Raw genomic sequence first — 18,345 nt, forward strand, 5'->3', positions numbered from 1 at the left:
CATTTCTTCTTCTTTGGCTCTATTTACACCAGCGAGCCACCATATCTTGACACTATGAGCATTCACCTTCTGGCTGTTAGCATAGTTGTTCACATTAATGTTTGTAGTGATAGTTAATTTTTAAATTGGGACATTGCTGAATATGATTTATTTCATGAATTGTGTCATTTAAATAATAGATGTAAAGACCAAAGTAAAAGATACTGTGGTCTTGTTGTTGTTTTCTTTCTTCCCCTAACAAAAACACCACAGCTTCTGGCAATGGGAATGGTATTTATTTTAGCAGCATCACCTGGGTTTGAAACTCCCAGGTTCACCATCAAATTTTAGTGTAAATGAGGTTTAGTGTAAGTGACAGACAGGTGTGACAACCAGGCAACCTGTGATTTTTGTTTTTATTTCAGTATTATGAGGGATACAGGCACTAGCTTTTTAAAATAGATGTTATTTATTGATGCTATCGGAAATGAAGAGGATTTCAATAATTCCCGAAAATGTTCCAGGGCCACATGGCGGGGTGGTGGCTTACACTGTTGCCTCACAGCAAGATCACCCTGTGGTCTCTGTGTGTGTGTGTGTGTGTGTGTGTGTTCTCTGGGCACTCCAAAAAGAATTGGACACTCTATAGTGTTCGTCTGTGTGTGTGTTGGCCCTGCGATGGATTGGTGACCTGTCCAGGGTGGTCGTGTCCTGGGATTGGCTCCAGCCCCCACACAATCAGCATGTGGAGGATAGAGCGGGAGACAATGAGTGAGAAAATGTTTTAAAAACAAAAATTAGAGAACAAAATGAAATTTACAATCACACTGGAAACAAATAAAGAGAAATACAGACGGTTTTTCATTAGAAAACTGGAAGTAAAGAGTGTTATTCTGTTATATCTGTTGCATTGTTTACAATATTTCAGAATTAGAATTAGTTTTATTTGCACACACACCAGTTAGTGATAGTGAATTTGACCGCTGCGTGTAAAACCATCCTTTTTTACACTCCAGTAGTGAACACACACACAAATCAGGCGCAGGAGCAGTGGGCGGCACTTATCTGCACCAGGGGAGCAATGGGGATTACCTTGCTCAGGGGCGCCCCAACCCTTGACCTGTCCCAGGATTTGTACCCTCAGTTTAGCCCAATTCCCTCCCACTTTTCCACGGGCTGCACAAACATTTCAAGCGATAGATGGAATCCTGGTATCGCAATCCACCTCATAACAGCATAGGAAAGGATGCATACCTTTTTGTCAGGTAGTTCTTGTGAGTTGTGTGTGTGCAGTTGTGCATAGGTAAAGCCTCTGAATCGCCAGAAATGTAAAAGAAAAGGCAAATAATGATTTGGCGAAAGGTCATGTTGTGGTTATTGCAGACATTTTTGAGATTATAGTATAACACGTAGTGTTCGTCATATGAGTGCTTTGTCTTCAAGGAACAGATTGTTTTATTCATGAACACTGTAATATAGAAGACATGTCTGAGCTCTGAGGACGAGTTTGTAGTTCGTGAACGTTTGATGACTGATCAGGAATATGTTGCTGGACACATCTGCACTTTTAACACCACGACTGTGATCGTACAAAACATCCGTCAAACGGTACAAAAGTTGGAAGTCAACTGAACACTAGTAAACTGTAGGTTTTCCACATAAAAAGTTCCAATAAACCACTTCAGGTGTACATTTAAGTGCATCGAGTGTATTATCTTCTTCAAGGCCTTGAAACAAAGGCTTGGATCCAACCTGTTTGTTCAGAAAAACAACACAAAACAGCCACACGCACATTTCACACAACCAAGGCCTCGCCATAAAAGTGGCATTGAGCTGTTTTAAGACTCTAAAGAAGCACTGATGTGCAAGGACATTATGCAAAACCTACAAATAACAATTATAAAGACAGAGTGACCAAAGAAATTAATTAGTCTCCACATTTTATTAGATCATTTGAATGTTAATATTAGTATATCGTACAATTTAGTAACAAGGACCTCTTTGAAATGTGCACTGATTAATCTGGCATTTTAATTAAAACATGCCATTCACAGAACTATTTCAGTCACGATCAAACATCTCAGGTCCATAGTTTCCTAAATAATTCCGCTCCCTGTTTGTTTACAGACTTTTTGAGATTTCAAGTATTTCTGGATTTGTTTTGGGGTAAAAGAACCTCAAGTGTGAAGTTAATCAGGTTTTTTTTGAATGCCGGGTTCTTTACATCCTCCACTCCTCCTCTGACTCCTCCCATGTATTTACATGCGGTTTAATGGGGATCTTCAGGCCTGAATGCATGGTTTTGATTTTACACAGATGGCACCGCCATCTGCATTTCAACCCTTTGACAGGAACATAAAGAGCCGTGCACCAACATGGGCTGAAACACTGCACTAAAAGTAAAGAAACCCTTGATTTACCCTCGGCACCCTTTGGCTCGATGTGCTTTCATTCAGATGTGTCAACAGTCAATTAATGCTTCTTTTCGTCTGCTGCTTTGGGTGCATCTGCACACATTTGTTGGTTTTCTTCCTTGAAATGAAAAAGGCAGTATAAATATTGAGACTGCGTGCGCAAAGTTGTTAATCACTTTGGCAAAAGGGCACACAAGTACGGCGCGTGTGCGTCTTTTATTAGAACACAATGAAAAGGATGTGTCTCCATAGTCGACAGACGGAGAGAAAACGTAGTGGTATTTCAGTGTGGACACATTTTTCTTGTTAAGTTACATCATGCTGTTGTCCTCGTGAAGTGCAATGGGAGGAGAAGGCTCTGGTGATAACACAAGTATGCCCACTATGTCAACATGATCTCTCGTCACATATCGTTATGAATCTTTCCGCCTCGCCGCTTTTTATGTTAAGTGTGTTTTTGTGTGAGTGACAATCAGACTTGGCTGAAAATGAACAACATATCTGGTGTTTTCAGTGAGGTGAGAGGACAATTAACGGTGCGTGTGTGTTCTTGTATTGGTATCTTTGTGAGGACCAAAAAAACCTAGAAACCTACAGGACATTTTGGGGAAGTGAGGACATTCTGGCCGGTCCTCAATTTCTGTCACTCCATAAAAGGGCTTTTGCAGGGTTAAGACCTGGTTTTAGGGTTAGGGTAAGGGTGAGGCACTTAGTTTTTGATGGTTAAGTTTAGGGTAAGGGGCTTGAGAATGAATTATGTCAATGAGTGTCCTCACTTCAAATGCTGTGTAAACATGTGTGTGATTATATATACTGGAGATATACTTGTAGGACATTTTCTGGCATAAACACTGACCTTATCAGGACCAGTAGTCATCATGGAGACCAGAACCTGGTCCTAATGAGGCAGTACCTAATTTCTAAAGATCTGGTTAAATTTAGGGCTAAGATTTGAATTGTGATTAGATTAGGCGTAGTCATTAACTGGTTATGGTTAAGGTTATGGGTAACTTTGTACACGCTGTTCAAATATGAACGGAAGTAAGTACAGTGTCCCAAGAGGAATAGCTTGTGTGTGTGTGTGCGTGTGTGTGTGTGTGTGTGTGGATTAACCCGTGGCTAAAGCAAAGCGTGTCTACTCGCTCATAGAGGCTGATTTGTTTTGACAAAGGAACCGCCATAACAAAGCCAAGCAAATATAAACAATGTGTGCAGTGGGAATAAGCTTCAGTGAAACAGCTTCACTGTATCACAGGCGTCTCAAACAGACACACAACCTTTCTTTCACCTACATTCACACCTGTTCACCACCACAGCGTCAGTTCTACACTTCTTTTATAAGGTGCCCATTAATATTTAATATTAAGGAAATAACGTTTTCTGTTTTTTACTCTGTTACTCTTTGTGCTGCGTTTGAGGACACCACTGAGTCTATAAATTATGCATGTCCTATATTCTCCTCTGAAAGACATGGATTGTGTATGAGTGCAGATGCAGTAACGGGCACTGCCTCATCCTGCCACCTTCACTTCCTCCGTGCGTACCTTACCTCGCTCTGCCACCGCTCGCTCTCCCTGCTGAATTATTGAAACGAAGACATGACAGTTAATTTGCTAACTGTCTGCGCTTTAGCTGGCTAAACTCAGCTGAGAGTCCCGAGTCTCTGGAGACGAGTGAACGAAAGGGAGGGCAGGGTGGGTCAGCCTCGGGCTAAATGTCAGGTGTGCTTCCTGGCGACAAAGTGATGGGAGAGATCTGCTTGAAGGAGCAAAGTACTAGTTAGGCCCATGGTTCTCAAACTGTGGTACGTGTACCACCACTGGAGCTACTTGGAGGAAAGTCAGCCATACTGTTCTACTGTGAGGCCGTCCACACGGAAACGTTTTAGAAGACCTGAAGCGGTATTCTTTAAAAAAAGGTGTAGACAGCGAATACGTTACTTTAGAAAAACAATGCGAGACGCTAGATATCACCAGAACACTCTTTAGAGAGCGGGTGAATGAAGTGTTGAAAGTGTTGTAAAATAAAGAGAGGAGAAAACGAAACTTACTTTTACTTGATGAACAAAACAGATCGGTGAGTGAGCTGCACTGAACATCCACAGCTCGTGTGTGCTGCGCTCACACAGCTCTTCTCTGTGTGTGTGTGTGTAGATACAGTTAGATGGATCTCACTTGTGGGACAGAATTGTACATTTCCATCTCTGAAAGTATTTAGGAAAGTCTGTGGATTTGTCGCTAGTTGCTTTTTTGAAAGAAAAAAGAAAAAGTCACCGGGGTCGGTAAAGTCGCTAAATATGCACACGTAAACGACATGAAGCGTAAATGTATACAAACAGACTATATTTCCCTTTCTTTCCTCTTCTGTCTCCTTCTCTGTTTTTATAGCTATTACATTGTTTCCCCTAGGATGGAGTTGTAGCAGCGGAGGTGAGTGTTCGCCCGCGTGCTAAAGCAAAGCGCAAAGTGCACCCTGCTGGGAGGTTTCTATGTGTCTGCCAGCACCAGAGGGGCTCTTTAGGCTTAAGTACATGACAGTACATTTGTGCACAGACATGTTTGTCTGGCTTACATTTGAGGTGTCAAGCTTAAGGGAAATGCACTTTTATTGAACACAATAACGTATAATCTTTAAGACAATTATTGACAATAATTTATTATATTAACAACCAACTATGTACAGTAACTTGAGGTTGAAGATCTCAAGTTCCTACTGTCGCAAACGCAACATTTCTATGCGCGAGAGGCCCTCGCGCATAGAAATGCTGCGTTCGCGACAGTAGGAATTTTCTGACCCATTATCTGACGCCACACAACAATGGGAATGACATGCATCTGGACATTTCAACTAGGAAATTCCGACTACTGATTTTGTCTTTGAACACAGCATGAGGTCATGTGGAATACCTACAATCTTTGTATCAAGATGGATGTTCCAAATGTTGTTTATATCACAGATAAGCCTATAGGCCTAGATGTGTTTCCTTGCTATTTCTATCAAATGATTGCGTTTGCTGTAACATTACTGTCCGGATTTTTCCTTCGGCGAATGATAATCCTGAATCCGTGATCAGGGTTTGACCATGGACCGTGATCTACCCGGTGCTTGTTAAAATCGAGTGGAGGAATTTTGACCAGCGTGCGTCGAAAAAACATAATAATCAATTAAGTAATAAAAAATAAGAGTTACCTTAACGCTCACTCTAATCTTAATCTAATTTAACTATACCAGTGTGTGAAGTATATGTGAGGAAGAGGAGGATGATGAGAGAGCAAATGATCTTATTGGGAATAAATCTGCTCAGTCTATTTACTCCACTGTATTTTAACTGTAGCTGCAGTTGGTAATAATGGTGTTGCTTCAAGAGCTCAATATTTTCCCAGGTGGTACTTGGTATAACAAGTTTGAGAACCACTGATTTAGGCCTCATGAGGTTAGAGTCAGGGAAGAAAAGGAAATCAGAAAAGTGATTCTTTTTCTTTCTTTTTGTTCTAAGCATTCAAACTATACTGCAAATGATTATGCCGTTTAAAGCTCAAATAGACATTTTGTTTTAAAGGTGATTTGTTTAAAATATGTACAAAAGTGAGCTTTAGCTTTTCACTGCAACCCTGGGATTGACAATTTTCGGAAATACAGAAATGCTTATACCTGTCATAACTCTGTCTTCAACGCGTCATTTCATGTCTCAATATAATACACTTCTTACACGCAGTATAACCCCGTTAAACAAGACACTTTGGTGTTAAAACTGAGTATTCTCAACGCCACTGGGATGTAGTTTTGGATGATTTGATTTATGGCACAAAGTAACTGTATTATCTTGCACAACAGTTGTGTTCACTGTCTTCACACAGGACAACGCCAACTCTTCACCGATTCATTACGATAGTTCATTAACAGGAAAAGTTACAGACAGGAAAAATGCTTCTTCAAATCTAGGGTCTGTAAGAAAAGCTCGAAACCGACCGAACTGTCACTGTCGTTTGCCTTTTCTGACTATTGTCTCTGCCTCAGCTGTGAACGTTTCTCTCAGGCTTGTTGTAAACACTCCCTCCCTGTGAGGAGGCGGGTCTGGTAGTAACAGACAGGTACACCAGCTCATCAGTACGCATGGTCCATGTGTTTGCAGGGACACTCGTCTCATCCTGTGTCTCAGAAACAGAGTTTTAAGAAAGGGAGCTATGAGAAACAGACCGGAGATATTTTAATTTAAACTCACACATACCAGCTTTATTTAATGGGCTTTGATTTGGAGTCAGCAGTCGAACCAAAGGCCAAACATTCATCCTCCCACTCAGGCTCGTCTCGTGCTTCTCATCACGTCATTTGCTTCACTTTAGATTTTTGTAAAACTTTGCGGACGAGGACGGGGAGAGTGAAATGTGTAGGAGAGGAAACGTGAGATGTGAGGTGGACAGCAGACGTGCGGTTGCGGTTTGTGTCTCGTAAAGCCTCTCATCTTTTATTCCTGAGTGACACATGTAACTAGCGCAGGGTAAAGAACGGGGAAAGAAATTCATGTTCACAGTGTCCATGGAGGGGAGCGTTCACACCCTGACATTCAGTTTCACAGCTCTCCATGGACACTGCATTCACCACAATGTCCCATTTACCTACCTGGCCATCCTTGGGTTCTGCTCTATCAGCTCCGCCTCCCCCGAGTTACACTTAGTGCTTCTGACTGACTAACAAAAGGTGTCTCCTGAAGCCTGGATTGAATGAGTGTTTTTAAATAATGCATTGCAGCTGGGGCAGGTGCCCATCGCTCAGGCATTGAGCCCCTCAGATCACACCAGGCTCTGCCATGAAAATTTCATTGCTGTGGTTCTCATGGGAATCTCTGTGCGATGCTGTACGGGCTGGACTGGGTGTATCGGAGCTGATGTCTGCCGCGGGGTATTTCACACTTTTCTTTTTTTTACACCAATGGATTCCCCCTTTTTTTACCCAGAGCCTGGGAAACCTAAATGCCCCTGAACTGTTCAGGATGACGGTGCACAGGCACAGGTAAATGTTTCACTGTCAACATGACAGTGATTGACCACAATAACCACCTCAGAAAACAAGGAAAGCTGACACATAAAAGAGTTGGACATCGGTTTGATCCACTCTCAAAAATACAGCTGCCAAAAGGCATGGACGCCGCAATTATTACCACGTGCTCTCAGCTTTTGAGGTTTACGAGCTCCAGTGAAATGTATGTGGATGTCTTTTGACCTGGGTTTTGCCCTCAAGCAGGAGGCTGCTGTAACTTATGGCCACAGTCTGTCGGGTCCTGAGAGAAACTGTGCAGCCACGACTTTTGAAGTTTAAAAAAACAAATTATAAAAAAAGACATTCTGCAGTTTTTTTTTATTTTATTCAGGTTAAATTTGTTTTACAAGTGACGGTCTGTAAAATGCAAACATTCAAATTGAACGTAATACACAAAAAGGCGAAGACCATCCATAGTCCTAGTTGGGATAAGAGAGATGATTATTTGCTATTATTTGTCTTATTATTATTTATTATATTGTTGCTTTAACTTCCTTCTATCATAATTTTAATTCTTAATCCACTCAATCTGATAGAGAACCAAGATACTCAGAAAAACTTTTTGTGTTTGTTTCAGTGTGTGACTAAAAGTTTTATATTTGCTCATATTGGAGTATTTCATGTCGTATGGGATGCTCATCTGTGTCGACAAGTTATCTGTAAAAGCTGATAATGTTCCATAAGCTGGTTAAGTAATCTTTCATTTTTCAGAAATTAATTACAATTTATTATTTAGCCATATTTTTTCTCCTCCTGTTGCAGGAATAAGCTTCAGTGTGCTAATAACAGGAACCCAGCAAACAGCATGTTATTATCCTAAAGGCCAACTTCAGCCACATCTGAGGATGTTTTCCTTTTTGTCGCCTCTTAACATGTTTTTCTGTCTGCGCTGTTTTGTTTTCAGCGTCTGTGCCTCAACAGCAGATTTCCTAAAACCACAGGGAAGTGGCTGAGTGCCACCGAGGCTCTTTAGCTCAGAGCTGCAGAGGTTTACATCACACGTTTACAACCCGTCTGCACTGTGTATAATCTTCATATTGTAAAATCTTGTTTATCCACGCTCCATCTCAGATGACACACTGATGATTTTCTGCCAGTCGCTGATAGGCCACGTGAAATTAAACCAGTGTGACACATTACAGGATGAAGGGAGAGCACCAGCTCATTTTTTAATTGTGAAATAATCTTTCAAATGAGGAATGAAATGGGTACAGATGGAATTTAGAGGTGTGATACTGACGTCTGTCTTTCTCTCTGCTCTTTTCCAGGTTAGCTTTATATGTGTATGAGTATTTGCTGCATGTTGGCGCACAGAAATCAGCACAGACCTTCCTGTCAGAGGTAAGAAGTTATTTCAGTTTGACTCCCTAACCCCCCACACACACACACACACACCCCTCTCTCTCTATTGTATGACCAGGACTGGAATTCAAATTATAGGTTGTCCTGGGTTCGAGCAGCTCTTGACTGATATCACTACAAGCGCGGATACTTTTGTTTTACTGTAGCTGAACAACAACAATGTTCTTTTCATTGTTTGTAAATTTGGGACATTGTTAACATGACATCAGTTAATGGGATGACCCGCCCTTCATTATTAGCGCTAATTTGTGATCATAAATTGCTATAATTAGAGCAGTTTGACATATCGTGTGCACATTGTGTTGCTCACGTTCTGCTGTGACATTTAGAAGATGAAGCTGCTCTCTGGTTAGTTAAATTGAGTGTGTGTTTAATGCTTGACTCCATTCCAAACATTTCCATTTATCCCAGGTCTGCCGGACTTATTAGTCTTATATTAGGGCACCTGAACTGTCAAAGACGTTCAGACACTAATGTGTTGCATACTCTTCCTTAATGGACATCCTTCCTCCTAATGGTCCCTTTTTCCAGTCTTTCTCCTGTACAGCACGTGTTGTGTCCACCAGCTTCATTCAGCTCCACTCCATTCCCCAACACTAACATTTATTGGTCACTGAAATCAGCCGAGCTTGGCATTCAGTCACATGTGGTGCGCAGTTGTAGCAGAGCTTGGCACGTTTGAACTAGGGATGGGGTGATACCACATTTTTGTGTCCGATACCGATATCACAAACTCAATTTCAATTATTTATCGTTATTAGTCCGATCAAGTAATTTAAACTCCGTCTGACACAATAACTCAACTAAAATACGGCCAAAGGGGTTGTGATTCGGCTCCCAAGCAGTGCTGTCGCTAAATACTACAGACTCCTCTGTTAAATATTAAGATTTTAGAACACTCTCTGACCATCAGTAGCCGGCAGTCTGACACTGACATTTTAATATCTTTCATACTAAAAAAAGTACAAAGTACCAGGTACTATCACTAATGGAAAAGCAAAACAAAACAAAAACGAGCACCAATAGTAATACTATTGCACCTTTGTGAGCTTACTTACTGTATGTGTCCAATTCACACAACACGCAACACATACATGCAGAAGTGAGAGTCTAGTGAGCTTGGTAGTTTTGACAGCTGCTCCGTAAGCTTTGGTGAGGTGGGAACATTAACTTTTACATTTGTTCTTTTAGTGAGTGTGCAGAGAGTAATCAACATTCACATTACACATAAGTAAATAGGCAGATGAATGAGAGGCTACAATGGCTCGAATTGCTATTGTTGTGAATGTAGTGTTGCAGGGTTTTTTTTTATAAATGTGTAAAGAGGAATATGTGATTATTCAGAGATAATTTAAATGGTGTAAAGGCTTCAAAATAGTTTAGTTTATTAAAATTATTTAAATTATTTCTTTTTTTTCTCCTACCACACACAAACAGTAGTTTCTCTATTGACTACCAATTGGGCAATTTGTTTAAACACCAATTGCTGTATTGACCCAGGATTTCATGGTCCATCCATGCATCCATCCATTCATCCATCCATCCATCCATCCATCCATCCATCCAGTTTAGATCAAATTAGATCACATAGAAAGGAGGAATATTTGTTGGTTTGTTATTTATATCTTGATTATTCCTTTTAGTTGAGTTGAAAAGGTTTGGGGTTTTTGAAGGAAACAAATTAGAAATTGAACAAAAATAATGCACAAAGAAAACAAACAAACTCACTGCATCAATGAGACAGGAAAGTGTTTGGCTTTGTGTAACGGGTGCAGACAGGCAGGCATGGCGGCGGCTGGGGGCCGGCCCAGCCGCCAACATCCATGAGTGGACGTCTAAAATGTGAAGCAGAGATGGAGAGGTGAGATGAAGTAGGGGAGCTGCTGAGAACCTCACTGATTTCAGATCCTTGCCGGCGAATCTCCTCCCCAGGACTGAGTGCTACTAGTGAGCCGTTGGAAAGATGTGAGAAGCACTGGGTCGCACACATGCAGATTCACAAGCTGTCTAAAAACAACATTAAAACAACACACACACACACACAAAAACAACACTAATAGACCACATCTGCGAGGCACGCGCACAAACACTGCCTAGTCCATTTAACGCTGTTGTGTCTGCAACATTATCCTGCTAAAAAATGAGTTTATTTTTATTTTTATGTAGTTATGGTAATATAAAGTCAGATTGAGAGCCTCAGTGGGTACATCCTACCAAACACTGCAGCCTGACCTTTCACCTTCTCACCTTCATGTGGTTCTAGCTGTAGGCTGAAATGAATCACGAGATTAGAAGGAAGGTCGCAAACAGATTTGTTAGAGTCATCTTCATCATTCAGCATCCATCCTCATGTGTTCATCTACCTCTCTGTATCCTTATGTTTTAAGCAACTTATGCCTTTTTTTCCCCCTCCTCATTTTCCTTGTCTTTTCATTTCTCTATCATAACCAAGGCTACAGTCATACTAATACAGTCTGAAATTGTGTTTAAACCTCTCTGTTCACTCAAGCACTTTAGCGCTGTGTGCACAATAAATCACAAAATAATCAAAATTGCAATACGAGCAAGTGCAATATCCAAATTAAAAGATAATAACGGTATTATGATGGAATTCTTCAATGCTGCAGGAATTTAACTGCCCTAAACTTTTGCTCTTTGCTCTTTTGTAGATGAGAAAAAATAGTGTATTTGTTTACTGAAAATCAACATTGCTATCATATAATATGCCAGATTAATTGCAATAGGATTTGTTTGACTTTATCATGCATGTATTCTTCTTTGAAATGCAACTAAAATTCTAAGGATACACAAGACCTGATGCACTTTTGAGGCTCAGGGAACAATTTTAATTGTCCATGTACAACACTGTTAAAAAAAGATAGTGTATAACTTTTAAACATACACCATTTTCTGTTACATTGACACAATTGTCAATGCCATGCTGATTTAGCCTTTCAGCACCACATGACACTTTGTGTTTCTATAAAGTATAGTGATGGTCATGGCGTGTGGAACAGTTTGGTTCTGTATGGTACGTATTTTTGGATGCATTCCCATTCCAGTACCAAATAAACCAGCCCCAACTGTTCCATGTTTAAGTACCATTCCCTTGGGCTTCCAGAGTAATGGTACGATTCGGTATGACTGGAGCTAGACACACGACAGTCAGCTGATTGGGAAACAGAAAAGCGTCACTCCCTCGCGAACGGCGTTTCTTTAATGCGCCAGTCAGGTGGTTGGGTCTAGCTGACGTCAACCATAAAGCTTGACGTGAAAAAGTGTGCTGCTGGATGTCTGTAGTGTCATGTTCGATGTCATTGTAAGTAAATGACGTCACACTACGTATCTCACTGACACGGCGGCCACCGAGCACCGCTCAAACCCCGCCTACCAAGTAAAGTTACTGTTCTCAGTCCAAACGTAAGTCTGACCATTCCGAACTGTACCAAACTGAAGTGAACCAGGATGGAAACGTGCCATAAGATCTTGTGTCTCCTGGCGACATTCCTGCACCACATACAGGGACACGTGTTTTATGTTTTATGTTGGAGTATGAAAACACAAAGAAGTTTCAGAAGTGAACTGAATAAACAAGACAAATGCTTCTTGTCCCTTGTCCCCACCCGCCCCTGCACTGCTATTGTATACAAACAAACGCTCCCTCAGTCAGGTCTGATAATATTGCTCTTCAGGGCCTATTTTCAGATATAGGACACAGCAAACAAATAATAAAAGATCATTCTTGATCACAAAGACAAAAATACCCCAGAAGAATTCCCTGCAACTATAACGAGTTGTATGATGGTATGAACATAATTCACTTCTTTTGTAGGTTTATTTTTCCTTCTTCTGTATTTGCAGTGAGCGAAAGTGTGTATTGTTTAATGCTAGACTTTGAGCTGTTTCTCAAGCTACAGCACTGACAGCTCGCTCATCATCCACGCCATATCTCAATCTTTGTCTGCACACACGCGCACAAATGTTTCAGTAGAAGAGGGACTTCTATCCTCGCAGGTAGACTGATTGCACACATGCACCTGCTCAGTGCCATCTAATGAGAGCGCTATCACCTGGACTCTCCTGCTTCAATTAGCCTCTGTGTCTCTGTCAGTGAGAAGCACACTCTCACACTCACACACTTACAGTAGACACAATACACTGGTGTCCCCATGAGGACTGCCACTCTATGCTCTCCTGCACAGTGCAGCACTCAGCTCTTTAGCTGCATTAAATCAACAGGCCCACACCCACATATGGCAGGCACATCACATCACTATAAACTGCACTGGGGAAATCTATAGAATAGACACTTTAATAGAAATCTGAAGCTTGAAGCATTTTCTTTTTTTTTTTCTTTTTTTAGAAATAGAGAAATCTTGCTGCTCTCATGCTGTCCTCATCAGACTCTGGTGAATCATCTCTGTGTCTCACTGCACTGAATCTGTGTGTGTGTTAGTGTGCAGAGTCACGCCAGCAGTGTGTAAAGCAAGGAGCAGGTCTGATATCGCTCACTGGATCTTATCTCAGTGTCCAGATACAGGCCGGTGCTCTGCTGGTTTGTGAGGGCAATGGAGACGGCTTCTGCTTGAAGACACACTGCACTGCACTGCACTGCCCGTCAGACTCTTTCTCTGTCTGACTATTGCTCCATCTCTCTAACGTTGGGAGGACAGTTGAGCAAAATGATTACATTATGCATAAAACATGCTGCGGTGTCTAATTCTTAACCCCCCCCCCCGTCTTCTCTCCTCAACCCTTTTCCTCTCTTCTCTCAGATCCGATGGGAGAAGAACATCACACTTGGGGAACCTCCAGGATTTTTACACTCATGGTGGTGGTATGTACATGTAACATGTTGATCCTCTCCCCTGTTTCTTCCTCATGACCACACACAGGCACACAGGTTTTTCTTTTACAGCTCACATTCATACTGTAGAAGCACTCTTGATGGTCTGAAGGAATGTGAAGGGGTGGAGAGGCTCTGTAATTGCAGGGAATGCTAAGTGCATCATCTCACACATGTTTTAATGCTGTATTCCTGGCGTCCCTCTGATTGACAAGTGAGCAAACTCCCTTTGCTCTTTTATTTAAACTGAAGGGTGTAAAAAAACATAGAGAGACTCGCGTTGACATTGTGCATTGCCACATCACATACATATATATTACTTTTGTTTTACTTGATGCTGCTTTAAACAGAGCACAGCTCTGGTGTTGCTTTGGTGCTGGAAGACTGTGGTCAACACACTGTTTTTCTCCATGTCTCAGTCAGTGGGAATGGCAACTCCCAGATGAAGGATCCCCCTAACCATTTGTTGAAAAGTTTAGTTGAGTTCGCTGAGTGCATCGCTGTCGCCAAGAACCAGTCTGAGACACTGGTCATTAAATATGTTTGTTGGTATTACTTAAACTTAAAAAAAGTCCATAGAGAAAATCACCATTTTACAGCAAACAGCAAAAAGGAGTTGTGGAGCCACTGCTGCATCCATCAACAAGTTCGAATGTCTCTCTTTTTATTTTTGTGCTTAAAATCCTTCATTATGATTTACCTAAGGGCCACAAACTAACCTAAGGAGGCAGCAGCACAGCAGCTCCTGCTTCCCTGTGAGCTATGAAATCTGGTGCAGGAGAGTGAGCTGTTTCCAGTCCTAGTTTTTAGTTAGAATAAGCTATAGCAAGGTGACATTAAATGACAAACATATTCTTAAGATACTGTAGACGTAAGCAGGTATATATTTTATTAGAAAATCCTTTTTCTTTTCCAGTAGCTAAGAATCTGTTCTTTCTTGTATCCCCGCTGGCAGCCCTGTCCCAGGCTAGGTCTTGGCGATGCACTTGGCGAAGTCAGTGCTGACACTGTGCCAATACCTCATACAACATTTTGAATCAAAGAGGGAAGGCAGTAAGGCAGTAAGGAGGAAGCCGGGGCAACTGGGAAGGATGCAGAGAAAGAGACAAGTGGGTAGACAGACAGGGAGGATGAGACGCTGAATCCTCAGTAAGGCAAAGCAGAGAGGGGAAGAGAGCCAGGATAAGAGGTTTGACAGGGCCCACTTTGTTTGTCATTCATGCTATCCTGCTCATCCGCAAAGCCCCCTGGCTGGCCCTGTGTAATAAACCCGGATGTACGGCTTCATTTATTCATCCTCTGTGGCCTCAGCATGTGTTGTAATTGTGCAGCCTGTTGACACAGCTCATAATGGCCCTTAAAGAGCCTGGCTTCTCTCAACCTGACAGCTCTCAATTGGATATAGCTACCAGTAATACTGACTGAATGACATACACTAACATACACCACAGTGTTAAGTTTGCTCCAGTAGAATGCTCTATTGTGTGTGTGTGTGTGTGTGTGTGTGTGTGCTTGTATTTGTTTCATTTTCAAACACACCTGAAAAAAGGTACTGAATCTGATTGAATTTGTGATATTTAGAAATACGCCAAAGTTTGCTTGGCTCGTTTTAATGAACAAAAATAAAAGAAAAACATTTTTTTTTAATTTTGCACAATTATCGCTACTTCTGTTTTTTTTTTTGTTTTTTTTTATAAATATATAAAAAAAATATATAATATTTACGCTCTCAGCAACACATAAGAATAAAAAATGCATTCTGTAAAGCCTGAAGATGTGACCTATAAATACACAGCCCAGGATGTCCATATAAGGAGTTTTGTATTTTGCACCTGCGGCACTGATCTGTGCCACGTGAGCACTACTGAACCTCGTTTCTGAGGAACTGGTTAAGTTTAGGGCTAAGATTTGAACTGTTGTGGGTAAGAATAACATTTTGTTTAGGCTGACCAAATGAAAGGAAGTCAATACAGTGTCCGAAGAAGAATAGCCATGCTAACCCATGCATGTGTTACAATTAAGTCAAGCTAGTGAGGAATCGATGTGGTGAATGAAGTGTGTCTGCTTCCACAATACGCCCTCCTTCAGCTTCTTGGTATTAGGTGGTTTCTGGTTTCGGTGGCAACTTGTTGTTAGGATGTCGAGGACCTTTCTGAGTCTTCCTACTCCTATGAACTGTAAAATAAACTTAAATGCCAACGGTCCAAAAAATGACCAGCTTGGATTTTGCCATAATTTTCCTCACTTTTTCTTCTTCTGTGTCTGGGTGAGGGGGGTGAGTCTGACTGAAGGTACATGCACTCGTAATTTGACTCCCATTTGCAGTGTCTGGGTGTGTTAGTCTGAAATTTACTCAAATGTACGTGAATTTCAAAATGCTACTTTTTAGTTGGACTAACAAAACAATCTGATATTTTTCTCATGTTGTGAACATGGTATGTGTCTCTAAGACCTTTTCTTGCATTAACATTGACTTTGTCATGACCAGTAATCCTCGTGGAGACCAAAACCAGATCGTAATGAGGCACAACCTCATTTCTGAGGAACTGGTATGTCTAGGGCTAAAATTTGAACGGGGGTTAGATCAGGGTTTGGCGTTATGGTTGTTTTAGGGATAACACTTTATTAAAGCTTCCAAAGATGTCAGTGCAGTGTTCTACAAAGAGTAGTGTGTGTGTGCGTGTGTGTGCGCGTGTGTGTGTGCGTGTGTGTCAGAGAGAAGTTGGAGTCGGCTGTTGATTAGCCAGCGTGAGCAGGGCAGGACTCCAGTGTAGTAAGACATAGCTGAGGGGCGTCTGTCTGGGCCACGGAGCACGTGGAGGGGAAGACTCACTGACTCACTGGGGGTGGGGTCCGGTGGTCGGCTCGGAAAAGAGAGAGAGGCAAAGTCCTCTGTCCACCCCTATGCCACTCCAGCCTCCCCCAAAACAAAAGCTCCAGATGGTAGGAAAGCCACCAACCTCCCTCATCCCTCACCCTTCACTCCCCCTCCCTCAACCTTTGTCTGGAGGCCTGTCCCTTTGTTTGCGGAAGAGAGACCCCCGAATGGATTAACTCTTTGCATTCCTGGCTCTTTTGTGTTAAACAGCCAAATCTAAGACTCTGACCCCACCACCACCCCAGCCCCAACACTGTTGTCCCCTCCTCAGCACCTCACTGGGGTTTTCTTCCCTCCAGTCTTTGGCTCTGTGGCTGTTTCCTGTAGGACGGCGTTGTTTGGGGGGGAGTGGTGGTTTCAGAATAAGACCATGGCTGTAATGGGGAGGGGGATTGCGGCTGCCGGTGGGGGTCACTCATCCACATCTGTTGTTATGGGTGGAAGGATAAAGAAAAGGCTCAGTGAGGACTGCAGGTGTTGATTGTGTCATTAGCTCCTTCTCTATTGGCTGCCGCTAGTTGTCTCCTCCTTATCCCCAAATCGATTGCTTTAATCAGTTTTCACTGGATGGCCACTGACTCCTAAGCACACCCGCCACCCCCACCCCAGAAAACATTAACACACACATGAAAACCTCAGCACAACAACTGTACGAGGAGAATTCCTCTGTGTGATCTCCTCTCGCCCAAAGTCTTGTTTGTGAGGGGCAGAGAAAACAGTGAGAGTTCAGCCACTCCACATAAATATCTGAAATACTCTTCACAAACACAGGTATCAGATATTCCCTCACTTCTTTTACGTCCTTTCCTCTCTCCGTGTCCAATTTTTCTTCCCTCTTCTCTTGTTATTTTGTCCAGAGTCATAAATACGAGCAGCTGAGTTGGAAAAAAAACATTCACATCAGCGTCCTGGTTGTAAATCAGAGACATTTGGCTGCGATTCGGCTTGGTGAGAAGAAGCAACAATAGAGAGAGTGGCTGGAAAATCTCCATTACTTGGAAATACACTTCAAAAACACAAATATAATCTAGCTACAATTGGCATATTCATGCTCAACTATAATTCATCAAGCCAATTTATCCTCCACATGATGGCTGTGGGGCAAATATAGGTACGTTTCTTACATATTGTTCATGGATACGGACAAAATAGCAAAATGGTGCACTTTCACCAGGTATTATAAGGAGGCAGTATTGCCATTACCTTGAGTGAGAAAACCATCAGATATTTTGGGAATAAACGTTAGTAAGAACACCAGCAACCCGTGTCTGGGTCACTTCACCTTGTACTGCTCTCGAGTGGATGAAGAGTTTGACTTAAGCAAAAATAAAGAATGCATGGAGGTATGTAGAAAATGACAGTGGGATTGTTTTAACCGATTCAACAATAGAAAAGTTCTAACGCTTCAGCTCCCAGTGTTGAATAAAAAAAGTGCTGTTGACACTTCCTGTCCGTAACAGGCTTGTCGGTCCAATTAAGAGAATCCCTGCCACAGTGAATCAACCATCTGCACTGTATGTAGATTATCTGCTTCCTATACATATACACGACTGTACGTGAGTGGTCAAATGTGTTTCCGTGTGTTCGTATGGATGGCAATGACTTCTAATATGGAGCTAACGTGTTTCTGTGCACACGTGGTTTTATATTCTCTACGTTCTGTAGGGATGTGACTTGGTTTACAGTTAACTCAATCTCAAGTTGCCATGGATCACTCACACATCATTCACACTAAAACCAGCAGGTATACGCGGGATTTTTTAATCCACAGCCTTCATCTTCATCTTCTTACTGTACAATGACAGGTGTTGTGTTTATTAGCAACAGTC

General features: G+C 41.9%; 1 protein-coding gene across 2 annotated transcripts in view; it reads left to right on the forward strand.

Annotated features, from left to right (window-relative positions):
* ssbp4 (single stranded DNA binding protein 4) overlaps positions 1-18,345 on the forward strand; it is a 91,653-nt gene that overhangs the window by 3,673 nt on the left and 69,635 nt on the right. For both annotated transcript variants that reach the window (XM_044043991.1, XM_044043992.1), the window contains exons 2-3: positions 8,699-8,771; positions 13,568-13,629. In XM_044043991.1, the coding sequence (XP_043899926.1) occupies positions 8,699-8,771; positions 13,568-13,629 (135 nt within the window). The remainder of the gene's footprint in view (positions 1-8,698; positions 8,772-13,567; positions 13,630-18,345) is intronic.

This window comes from Solea senegalensis, linkage group LG14 (genome assembly GCF_019176455.1).
Source record: "Solea senegalensis isolate Sse05_10M linkage group LG14, IFAPA_SoseM_1, whole genome shotgun sequence".
Lineage (NCBI taxonomy): Eukaryota > Metazoa > Chordata > Actinopteri > Pleuronectiformes > Soleidae > Solea > Solea senegalensis.